General features: G+C 37.3%; 1 protein-coding gene and 1 long non-coding RNA gene across 2 annotated transcripts; one reads left to right on the top strand and one right to left on the bottom strand.

Annotated features, from left to right (window-relative positions):
- Positions 1–2,318: 2,318 nt before the first annotated feature.
- LOC148722905 (uncharacterized) lies at positions 2,319–4,472 on the top strand. Its single transcript, XR_015991827.1, has 2 exons — positions 2,319–2,614; positions 2,866–4,472. It is a non-coding gene; the product is annotated as an uncharacterized LOC148722905 (long non-coding RNA).
- Positions 4,473–5,591: 1,119 nt separating this feature from the next.
- LOC111344154 (protein SpAN-like) lies at positions 5,592–11,258 on the bottom strand. Its single transcript, XM_088733436.1, has 8 exons — positions 11,063–11,258; positions 10,248–10,421; positions 9,533–9,629; positions 8,979–9,103; positions 8,627–8,710; positions 7,857–8,002; positions 6,288–6,390; positions 5,592–5,754 (listed from the first exon to the last, which is right to left on the bottom strand). The coding sequence occupies exons 1-8, from the start codon at positions 11,124–11,126 to the stop codon at positions 5,663–5,665; spliced, it is 885 nt and encodes a 294-aa protein (XP_088589562.1). The 5' UTR covers positions 11,127–11,258; the 3' UTR covers positions 5,592–5,662.
- Positions 11,259–12,643: the final 1,385 nt, after the last annotated feature.

Below are 12,643 nucleotides of genomic sequence, written 5' to 3'. Positions count from 1 at the left end.
TTCTGGCAATATCATATTATTTTCCTTTAAGTTTCAGTCTTCTTCCACTTCAAGTAGATTATCCTTCACTTGAGTTCTTCTTTTTTCGCCGTCACAAGATTTCATATCGGTTGAATATTTCTTTTAGATGTGAAGTAAAGCAACCTTTACTTCTCCCAAAATCGTCTTCTTTATCTTAGTTTCTATCTCCTGCATTCACAGTGGCCGCTCAACACATCAAATACACACTCTTAGGTGAACCCATCACAAAAGTAGAAAAAAATCCTCGCGCCGCCATCTTTGTTTTAAATTTCGCCTTTTAATCTCGCGCTTCTTTCGCACGTTTCTCTCGCGCATGACGCAAGAATTATCTGTTCCCCGCGCGAGGAAACTAGTACGAGCCACCTTAAGTTTTGAAGATTTCTCCGTCGTACTTATCGCTCATAATGTTGTCGCTTTGCTGGAGTTAGACACTTCTACCTCCAATCCTTGGTAGACTAGAGGCTCACTCTAAAACTCACGAAGGATGAAGTTCCTATACATTCTGGTCCTATGTGGAATGGCTTTGGCAGGCGAACCTTCTGATGGTGAGCTTTTTTTGTAAATAGCATCCACTCCAATTGTCTTAGATAGCTTATGGGTTAATAAAGGCTTTTAAGTGAATATTCAACACCTTATAGTGAAAAGGCACTCTTAATTATTGACTCAGCATGCTCCAATAATTCACTGCTACTGAGCTTGAGACAGGTGATATTGACAGAGCGTTTCTGATTATAAGAATCTGATAGTTTTTAAAGCAAGGTATTTTCTAAACCAAGAGAAGTTCATGTGTAGAGTGATTTTGGACCATGGATTATTTTACTAAAATATGTCTGGGATATCTTTGGCACAAGTGTGTCCAACGAGTTTGTCCAGCAGATATGCGACCATTCAAAGTTTTCGTTTATTTCTTTATTTTTCCGGAGTTGAAAATGCACTCGATTTGCAAAGAAATTATTATTTTCTGACTCATCATCTTTTTCTCATAGAGAACGAATTAAGGCCATGAAGACCCAGATAGTTTTGAAAGACACATGTTATTCTCCAAAGCACAAATCATGGCAATTAGGCTTGGATTCGATGTTGATGGACCAATGGCAAGGGCTGGAGCCATGACAAACGAACATTGGCATTGAGGTGTTCTGGTTTACACCATACACGAAAGTCCTGGCAAGTATTTAGCCTTAAGCAGCAATTTCAAAAGTAGAAAAAGGTGTTGATTTAAAAGTAATGTTTAAAAGATTATTGAGGGCTCAGGGAAAAATAAATTATCTTTGAAGATTTTAGTCGCACCCATTTTATGCCGTCTTGTGCTCTACCATCAGGGAGAGTATCAGCAGGCCATGTGGTATAATTGGCCCAATATACCTATCCAGTATACGTAAACTCTATGCTCGATCGTTACGAACGAGGACACTCCTGGAATGCTTTTTGTTTGTTTGTTTCAATGTAATTCTAATGTTTTGGAAAGCCCTCATTAGTCAAACAAGAAACAGAAGAAATTTCTTTTATCTGCTGCACGAGTTAATTTAGCCTATTCTAAACTTTTCTTTTTTTTTTTTTTTCGCATTAGCTTAGTATTTGCGTCTATGCCCAAAAGGCATCGGATTTAAACGCCATTGGTTTCTGTCGGTTACAAGTCGGTCAATTTTCTGCCATTTCCAGCCTCTTTCCTCAATTTCCCTTTCTACCTTTTTTCATGACTTGCAGACAACAAATCCAGAGCTAGAATTCCCCCATATCTTTGATTTTCTTGTTGCGTCTTGATTTTCAATCCAGCTAATAACGCAAAAGCAAGAGGAGCTATCAAAGCAGAAATGAAAGAATGGTCGACCAAAACTTGTATCCGCTTCAAGGAAAGAACAGATGAAAGCCAATATGCCCTATTCTTTCAAGGCAAAGGGTAAATTTGATACAAGTGATGCGTGATCTACTTCATATAACTAATTGAAAAAAGATCCTGGCACGCATTCTGGGTAGACCAGGTACAACCAAAATCCTCCACCCCGCTTCCCTTCCAAGTGATAGATATAAAATCATAAGTTTTCATAATCAATGAGTGGATAACTCTCAGTACCAGGATCCTGGGACTGATCCTTGAACATTGTGTTTCAAAAAGATTTTTCCTCCCAAGTTCCTTATCTATGGGTCCATTGGTACGTCATCTAGTAATAAATAAATCATTCTTAATTCTCATTAAAACGAAATATTTTTACCATATCATGAATCTTTTATTGACCAAGCTTGCGCGGTCAGGATGGCTGGATTTGAGCCTAATTCTTTCTTCCCGTTATTATTGGGCGTCGACCTCAGCTCGGTCCATAAAACCGCAAAAACCAAAAAGAGTAAAAAAAACAGGTCTATATCCAGCCATCTTGACCTTACGCTCGGTCAATAACGCATATATAAAAATACTGAGTACGTGCGAAGAACAAAGCGCTCAGCACATAATGGGTTTAGAGGTAAATGATAATGGAAACAAAATTAGTTTTTTGGTTGTTTATTAGATGCTCGTACCATTCGAAGACTCTCAAAGCCTTAAAAAATTAACCTGGGTTTGGGTTGCTGGACCAAGGCAGTTGTTGCTCACAAAGTGGTTAGTACGCATCATTAAGATGTATATCTTAGGTGTAATAATTGGTCCCCATCCAAACTAGGGTGTATTTCCTTCTCCAAAGGCCTAAACGACGGGCATTCATTGGCCATTGGCATATATCTTTGGAAAGATATATATTCATTGGAAAAGATATAAAATTCATTTGCTATGGGCGATGTGGATAATACCACTTAAAGTCTTTTTACACTAGTCCCTCTATGTTCCATTTACTGTATTTCTCTTTTTTTCAGATTTACCCAAAGTTGAGATGTAAGAATCCACTGGCCACTCTGCAGCCACCACCCAAGGAAAACAGCATCAGTTTCAAGTCATCTGTCTCCATTATGGGCTTAAATGATCCGATAGATTTGTGATTGTGTTTGGTATTAGTGGCTAAAAGAGGAGGACAGAACGTAATCACCAGCGTGAATAAGAGGAAAACCTCGACATCAACGCTCATGTGGTTGTGAATCAGCACGGAAAAAACCTACCTGAGCAGGGGTCTTTCTATTCCATTATCAGACCTTTGCCCACACTCCCGAGCGAACCGAGTCCAACGTGTACAGGAAAAGAAAAAGAAGGGGCATTTTTAATGCCACTTAGAAAATATGATTGTAAATATTAGGGAAGCCTAAATGAATTGGTTGCTGATTTTGTGCTAGAGATGGGTTTTCTTGGATAAAAACTGTTTTTGCGCATGAAAAGTTATTGAAGTAAAACTACAAGAGTGGAAACAATACCGCAGGGAGAGGTTTTTAATCAAATTAGTTAAATAAAAAAATTTTCAAAACATAATTGACAGTAAAAATTTAAGAGTTAGTCACGTCGAAGACAATAAAGTTTCTCCTTAGCAAATTTTTTTGATCTTCTGGACCTGTTTTCTTTCTAAAGCCGCGATTGTGTGAACTTATTACGTAAGAACTTTGGCATTAAAAGGAGTATGATCTTATTGTCGTTGAGAACATTTTCAAAATGCGACGAGAGAGGCTGAGGACGGTTTTGAAGTCAAAAGGCGAAGGAATGATGGCATTGATAATCTAACAGTCCAATGTGAAAATGGTTGGGACGATTTGGACGGTTAGTCATTTCATTTCATTTCATACGGAATTATCATTGTAGTTATGTCGAAAGATAATAGTAATTGAGTTACAGAGTTTGTACTATAATTGTGCATGTGTCTATAGTTACCGATTATTCCTTGAGCGTGCGTTAGATATGAGATGGTAACTAGCAAACGAAGTGCATAGCGGCGAGTTGACTATAATCGATCTCGTATTCAACAAGTGCGAATGTATCAATTGTTTTGCTAAAATCTATCACATCCTGAACGTTTATTTGGATATTTGGAGCCTTTTTCAGGTCTGCAACAGTTGGCACGATGCATTTCCATGTAAGATCAATCGGAATATGAGCTGATTACGAAGTTATCTGAACCATCAGAACATTCAGAGTTAAAAGTTTAAAAATACAATGTATCTAATGAATGTAAATTTAATGTAAGATTTTATTCAGAAAAATATTTCTAAATCTTGGTATCCATGAGAATAGTTGGAAAGTATTTGCGACCAAATACGAACTCAAAATGGTATATGAGTAACAGAATTTGGTGTATATAAATATCAGAATTTGGTGTATATAAATAACGATTTGGTAGAAAGGTAATGTGGTGAAGATTTTTGTAGAAAGAAATTTGAATGAGGTTAAAAACAACAACAACAACGTACGAAAACTGTTACAGATATCATGTTTATACTGGTGGTAGAGTTTTGAAAATCTACTTGTTTTTTTTGTAGAAACTCTTGTCAGTTAAGAGTAACGGGCGAAATTTCTTTGAATTAAAGTAGGTTTTGGCAAATTTCGTTATGCATGTTGTGTGGTATTTCGGTAAAATGCAATGAACAAATGAGTTTGGAATGATTTGATGAAATATTACGATATATGAATTTTGGCTGTGGAGGGGGAGTAGTTCTTAGCAATAGGTTGACGAAGATGTGCTACTGGATGACGTCGCATTTTCACGACTGGATTCACGACTGGATTGAATATATCAATAGAGGTACGATAATGGGGTCGCACATTTTCAGAACTCAGGGTAGGAAAATTATGGGTAATACGGGATTGAAAAATGGTCGCCTTTTGGATGGCACGAATTATATTGGCCCAAAAGTGACCAAGATGGGGTCTATAATTGGCCGCAGAATAGGCTCTAATTGGGTAGACGTTCTGAGAGGCCAGCGGCTTATACCCAACATAAATTGACCCAAGTACGCTCTCCCAGAGTATTTGTGGTGTGGCTATTGATATATCTGATTGTGAACTTTGTGATGTCTGTTGATATATTTGAATATGAACTTTGCGATGTCTGCAAACCTCCAAAGGTGCATCCATAACTCAATTTTGTACCATTTTTACCATTTGTTTCATAACATCACATCAATAAATTGTAGCAAAAGAGTTCCTTTTTGTTTAACAAATCTTACGTGATCAGAAAAAGCAAGCGCGTGAAAGATAGTCTTTGCGTTTACTCGCATCAACAGCGTACACCCATAGGCAAGTGGAGGACAGTGAATTGACCAATAAGAGCGCGAGCTTTACTTTGATTATGTTATAATAAAAATTGGCAAGTTAAGTAAGTTACAATGAGCCAGACCCGGTTTTGTAAATTCTTTGACGAAAAGATAAGTTTTGTAGCTTCAAATGCACAAACCTAACAATGAAAGAAAGTGTTTTCAATAAATTTTGGCGATTGTATGGATGCTTACTTCTCGTGAGAAAGAAAAACTAACCACCAGCTCACTAGAAATATTTTGAAGTTGTATGATAACATTGCTGGGCGAGACGTTATAAAAATTTTGGTCGTATTGATCCAACAAACAATAAATTGTACCTGAATGAGGAAGCCGTTCTGAGCCTCTTTGGAATAAAGAAAATTATACCAACCAATGAAAAAAGTATCCACGTAAAAGACTTTTATTAAGCTACACAAGAGTTAAAGAGATACACAAGAGTTAAAGACTAAATGCATCATTGCGGTGATCGCATTCTCTGCTAACGGCATTGGTTGCATCGTTTCATGCAGTTTCTCCTAACTCTGGAATTCCTGCATTGGCTTACTGGCCGCCATCGGTCTCGACAAACCGCTATGTAGGAAATGAAGACAAAGACTTATGTTATTCATAGCTGTTGTGGCTCGTTAACAACTCTTCTAAAAATATCAAATAAACGTTTCCGACATTTCTTTTTTGTTAGTTTGTCATTTCGCCAAATAAGATGCGAGATCTGAGACCGTAATAATATCTTGGTATAATCATTTTATAACACCATAATTATAAATGCAGACTAAAACATATTGAAAACAGAGCAACGGCGACCGGAAAGGACAAAATACAACACTTGTAAAACTACTTTTTAACACACCGAGCATCTGTTACCTATCATTGCTTTTAACCATAGGAAATTAAAGAGTGACATTCCGGGTTATCTTTCTGATGGACAACGTAGCTCGCGAATATTATCTACGGGTTTTTAAACTTTCAAAAAAGGACATGTTTTGAATAGAAGTTGAAAATGTCACAAAAAAAAGACAACGAACCAAAACAAAAGTGAAATTTAATTACAAAAACAAGACTGTATATATATATATATATATATATATATATATATATATATATACCTCCTCCCCCTCCTCTCTTTCTACATTCATTTCGGTACAAAAGGTTGGCTTGCTGTGCATCAATTGGACTTAAGCGCCTCCGCTGGCCAATAACTCCTTGATACTGAAAACATTATACGTAAACGTCATAAGTAAGTGAGTAAGTAACTCTATTTAAATAGCCCATTCCGTGTTCATCAGGGGCTGGGAGATTGATTCTGTCTCCGTCGCAGCCAGTGATGTATGTCGCACAATGCCTTCCTTCCCCCATCATTCCTCCATCAAATCTGCAAATGTATTGCAAAAGTCTTCACACTTGTTGGTGCTAAGAAGAAAACAAGTTGCTCAGGGAAGGATAGGGGTGCAATACGACAGCTGATCAAAAATTATTATAGGAGGTGGAGCATATTGGTTACGCTAGTGAATACTTTGTGTAGTCGGGTCCAAAATCCTGTTTCTTGAGGCTCCCTATACTTAATAGGCCCTAAAAACTTTTTTGTTTGCCATGAAGTCATACTAAAGGGAGATATAGAAACTTTTGAAATTGAAACAATTAAAGGCCCATTTTCATCCGAGATCCTTTGCAGTCGTTTGTTTTTGTTTTGTAATCGCGCTATTGTTAAATGGCGAACTCTGATAGTCATTCACAAACACTATTAAAAAGAAAAACAAAGATTTGGTGAAGAACAGTAAACAAATTTGCAGCTAAATATTTGAGACTGAAAAATCAGAAATCGAGTCTGTGTATAAAACTTGTACAAAGCTTACTTGATGTTGAAGGAAATTGTTCGGCTTCAACACTAAATAAAATATAAACAAATAACCAATATTGGCCAAAACGGATTTACTTTACGCATTTCAATTATAGAATAATGACTTGTACAAATGAGAACGCTTACATACATATCTCAGGATCTCAAGTAAAAATCAGTCAAATAATTATTCTCACCTCGAAAAAATCTCCCCGGAGTCTCTAGTTTCATCGTAGGAATAATGCAATAACATTTCTGCAAAAGCACTGTCTGTAGTGTTACCGAAACCCATTGTTGTTTTCCTTGCCCTCCATAAATCATACACAGTCTCTCGAAGTCGAATAACCTTTGCCGAGCCGGGCAGACCCGGCCTTCCTCTAGACCGCTTCTTCGGCGGCATCAACTTTTCAAATGACGTTTTTCCCCGTCATACATGTAAGAATTAAAAACTATTTACTGATATGGATACTACGATAGTTTGTTGTTCGCACATGATTCAAGATGGAACTTTGAAAGCCCTAATTAGTAACATGGAAGAAGAAGTCAAAGCGATTCCGCAACTTCGAGGAAAATAGTGTATTTTTCATATATGAAAAATGATCTGAGCGCGCTAGGCATCTCGGTTGAAATTGGGCCTTTAAGATATCGGGAAATAAAAAAAGAATGAATTGGTGTATGAGGTGAGATGCGATCTCTTTATCTACACTCCATAGATTTTGATTTTTATGGCTTCTGGCTCATAAAGCAACGGGACCTTCGTAAAACGAGCCTTTTTGGCTCATTGTAAATCAAAGAAACATAAACAAAGATCTTTGTCTTGGCTGCTATAGTAACATACCCTCGGGTTTTTTGTTATTATGGTTGGAAGTCTGCCGTTCTTGCTGAATACTCTGCTTCCGTAATGCATTAAGCTTCTATAATCGTAAAAGGTTCCAAGAGAATCAATGACTGACCTTGGGTACTTCCTAAAATTATTCTCTGTCCCTGCAATAAATTACATCAAATACTTTTGGTCGGAAAGGTCGGCAGCTGGTAATATGGCAGGTGGACGCTAGGAAGAAATTGCTAACAATCCTGATAACGAGAACCCTATTCAAGATAACTTAAGAAAGGTTTGGGTTCTAGTGGGTTGGAGAACAAAATGGCCGGAAATACTGCATGCGACTTGACGGTGTATGCTGCATTTGTATTTCACACACTGTACAATCTGATCAAATCTTTCAAAAGCAAGGAGAGGTCCAGCGTGAAGTCAAAGCAAAAACAAAAACTTCACGGCTGCTTTAAAATAACTTTACTATTTTGGATTAAAAAATAGTTTGCTTAAACCATACTACATAAATTATGCACTGAGAAATTAAGAGTAAAATATAAAGTGACTTTAGAGTAAACGGATATTGCTTTTGGTAAGCGAAACCCCAAGTTATTAGCGACAGTTTACAAACTGCAATTACTCTATGACGAAACTCAAATTTAGGTTTTTAGTGTAAGATAGCGCTTGCACCTTCTTGAGAGTGATTGTACAGTAGCAAGACTAGGTGGAGAAATTCAAGAATGACGAGTTTTGCCGCTTAGGCTTTTAAAAATGAAATGCGAATCAATTTGCCTCACCTGGTATTACATTTTGCAACAGCACTGTGACGAATTTATCTCTATCGGAACGAGACTGTTCATGAAAGAATCCAATGGCATGGCCTGCGAAAAATCAGAGAAAATTTTAAGAAGTGTCGAACTAGTCTTAAGTTAGGATAAAGTTGTTTAACTCTTGCTACCGCTCTAAAAATATCTTCCCTAAACGTTTATATAAAATAAAACCTCTAAAACATGAACAAATACGAAAGAAAAGAAAACAAACGAGAAAGGAAAAAAGCAGAAGAAAAAGAAACAAAAAACCGGCCAAACTAATAAGGAGAGGAAAATAAATAAAAAATGATATACAAACACAACAAACCAAATTATTTACCGATTTCATGGGCAACAATTCCTAGAGTCCGGCATCTGGGACCAAGGTTAATAATTTGAGATCTTCCAGTTCTGCCCACATTTGAATAACACCCTCGACTGAAAAGTAAGTTGACATCAGGAGAATGCATTAATTATTTATATAGTGTGAAGCGCTTTCATGAAAAAAAATGAAAGGCACGAAAAGAAACGTACAAAGTTTTAAAAAGGTCCATTTCCTTTTTTATACTTAATTTTTCGATTTAGGACCTACTGTTTGTAGTCGCCGGTCTGATTTGCGTATAAGGTCTCTAACTCAGCTCCATACGGAGGGAAATAGTTACGATAACCTATTAAGTCAAGAAAATATGATTGCTACGTGTTGCTTATCCATCAGTAACATTGCTTCGAGATATTCTGGCTCTTTCTTTGTCGATTTAGATAAAAATTTTTGAGCACGGGAAAAAATGTTAACATGTTGAAATAACTCGAATCTCTAATTTCTCTTGCCATTTCTATCAACTTCGTTCAAACAAACGGTCTTATAAGATTTGTCTTAGAGCATTTTGCGCTAACGGTCTGAAGGCTCTTTCATTTGTTCGCCTCTTAAAACGGATGCATGTCTTTCTTGACCATTCTCTCATTCCTGCATAAATGGGAGACGTACTTCCAGCTGTATTGAAAAAAAAAAGCACAGACTAATTAGTTTCGATCTCGTGTACCAAGCGGGCTTTATTTCCCTCTGTTTGCCTCCAGAGTTCAAATCGTAGATATGACGCAGCAAAAATCATTTCGAGTGAATAGGTATGTTTTTTTTGGAAGATCTTGTTTGAATTGTGATACAGGTGAAGCAGATTACAGCGGCGACTATTCAACTAATGCCAAAAAGTTCCGAACTCTTATTTAAAAAAAAGAAAGGATAAGTCTGCACTCGACCCAAGTTTCCTTTCCCCGAGGAGCCGTTCCCGTTTTTTTTGTTACGAAGCCGCTAGGATACCAGTCCATCACCCTAAAATCCAGCTTGTTGACTGTAACTTTGTTTTCCTTTTTAGTTATGTGTAACATACATCTCACTTCGAACTTCACAGGAACTTGATCAAATCTGTCTAAGTAAACATACAGTTTAAAAGGGAAATGAATAACAAAAACGTCGCTCTTCAGCTAATTATGTGACGTCATAGCTACTGTAGTACAGCAGATTCGGTATTTGTCTTTAGTGTATCAGAAAACTACGATTCACTATTACAATGTTTAGAGAGTTTTAACGATGAAATATTTTATTCACCCTTACCAAGGCTTCTAGAGATGACATAAGGAACCACTCCTGACGGCCACAGTCTGCTTCTGATCGCACCTCTTTTGCGAGAGCTATCAACATCCATTCCGTGCTCGGCTTTATAGAAGACATCGGGAGGGACAATCATATCTCCCTCGAACAAATCCTTATCATCCACTTCCAAGTTTTCTATTGTTCAAAGTTAAATACAGTTGATTAATTAGTTTTTTATTGATTACTAATTCATTCAATAGATCATGTATCACTCGTGGTATCAACCAATGAATTATGCAGTAAGTCCTCCAATGAAACCAATCAAACGTTACTCCTTTGATCAGTAGCGCGAAAAAAAAATTATGAAGCTTTGTTTACTTCCATTCTCTTTGACTCTACTAATAATTAGTCACAGGAACAGAGGCCTGCATTCAACCTTTTTGGGATAGGTACGTTTCAATAGAAAACAAGCGATTTGAAAATGACTGCTTCGCTTATAATAATGCGCAAAAAGAATTCGTTGTGAGGCGAATTGAAACTTCTAGTTATTAACTGTAAAATCAGGTGGACTTCGTATTATGGAAAATTTCAAAAAATGTTTTATTCTGTAACGGTCGAACTCTTAGAATTTCTTAACGCGGTGAATCCATGGGTTTTTTTTCGCGGTACCAATTTAATTGCTTAAGAACTGTGACCAGCAAGAGAAATCAATAATCAGAAAAACAGGGACTAACTGAAAAGTTCAAAAAGCGAAAACAATTCAAAAGTATGGGCCTGAGCTTCGAGAACCATGATCTACTTTGGCATTATTACAAGGAATTATCGAGCAATCTCACCATCAGGATTTTCAGATGCAACCAAGCCTGCTGTCACCAACAGAAGGAAGCAGAGGTACTCCATGCTTCTTTGTCTTGTTAATGAATTCTTATACTTAGTCAGCTTAAGTTTTCTTGCCAGTGAAAACTTCTCCTGTAGACTGATGCTACCCGCAGAAAAGCTGCTTCTTATGAACTATTCAGTCGGTTGTCCAATACGTGTAAGTGCTAAACTTGGCCACCTATGGACTATTTAGTCGATAATCCAATATGTGAGTGCTAGATTTGGCCATTTAAAATTGCGGCAAAAATAGTGTAGAAAAGAAGTGATGACTTAGTTTCTATTCCGATACACTTCCAAATAGTCTCTGTTGGTAACAATGCAATATATTGTGATATTTTCCATGCTCAAGTTAAGCCTCCTCCTTCTGCGACAACACTCGCTGTAGTGACGTCAAGAGTTGCAATATTGAAGGAGCCTGGTAAACCTGGCTCCTTCCTGTGACTTCTAATGGCATACATACGTAGCTATGGGAGAGAGTACTAATTGAATTTAATGTTTCTCAATAGGGCACCGTCCGCCTTTCTTAACACGCTTCCTTTTTTTGCAAATATGGGTCATTTCAAGACACTATTGTTACGAGGACCGCATTATTTTTACTGAATCTGTCACGCAACCCCAGACTTTTCTAGAATTATCTATAATCTGTAATATTCCAGAAACTTCTTTCATGTGACTCAGCAGTTTCCAAACATAGTACAACTTGTAATACGCTATAAATAGTAATAGAACATTCTAGATAACTAAAGTAAATGTATAAAAGCTGGCTTGTGAGAAGTACAAAGGAGATTTGCCCGAGGGCTTACCCTCGTGGTTTGCTGACTGAACTTTTTGGAAGCTATGATATGACGAGGCTATGACCTTTTGACCTTGCGATATCCGGAGAGAAGAAAGAGATGAAAAAGACGATAGTCGAGAGAGGAAGAAGATAGAGAATACAGAGTTTACTATGGAGTCCTTCGGAAGAGTTTGCGTACACGGAAAGAAAGTCATGAATCAAGAAAGCCAAGCGCTGTGGTCTTCAGTCGGCGGAAGTTGGAATAGACCCTTCCACGGTTTTATCGGCCATATTGGTTGGGGGTCAAACAAAACCTCGTTGCGTAGCAACGAGCCATAGAATCTCTTATGATAAGAAGACACGCATCGCCACCCTCGTTTAAATTTTCGCTTTGTTCAGGAACAAAAATTAATATTCATCGCTGAAAAAGAGAAGACATCAATAAAGACGAGTGACTTTTTCTCCTCTCGGCGAAAAACGTTTTCTTCTCTGCGTTTTATGGGAACATTGAGATCGTTTTTCTTTGGACGTGACCTCGCGGTCGACATAATGCCAGAAGGTCAGAGTACAGCTTTTCCGAATGACTTTTTGTATTTAAGTAACTTAATTGTGCAGAGGAAAAATTGAAATAAATGTGTTTACGTGCTTTTTAAACCTTTTCGTCCAGACAGGCTAACATACTCTTGAAAAACCAATAACTCGGCAAAGAGAAACCCTTGTTTTAATAGGTTTTGGAGACGATAGTGGAGATCCGAAAAAATGG

Source organism: Stylophora pistillata, chromosome 9, assembly GCF_964205215.1.
Source record: "Stylophora pistillata chromosome 9, jaStyPist1.2, whole genome shotgun sequence".
Lineage (NCBI taxonomy): Eukaryota > Metazoa > Cnidaria > Anthozoa > Scleractinia > Pocilloporidae > Stylophora > Stylophora pistillata.
Note: the sequence above shows the minus strand (reverse complement) of the source record. Positions and strands in the feature narration are given on the sequence as shown.

Coding starts and splice junctions, on each gene's coding strand:
- LOC111344154 (XM_088733436.1), bottom strand. CDS start 11,126: ATGGAGTACCTCTGCTTCCTTCTGTTGGTGACAGCAGGCTTGGTTGCA. Junction 10,422..11,062: donor TGCATCTGAAAATCCTGATG/GTGAGATTGCTC, acceptor TTTGAACAATAG/AAAACTTGGAAGTGGATGAT. Junction 9,630..10,247: donor TGTCATCTCTAGAAGCCTTG/GTAAGGGTGAAT, acceptor TTTTCAATACAG/CTGGAAGTACGTCTCCCATT.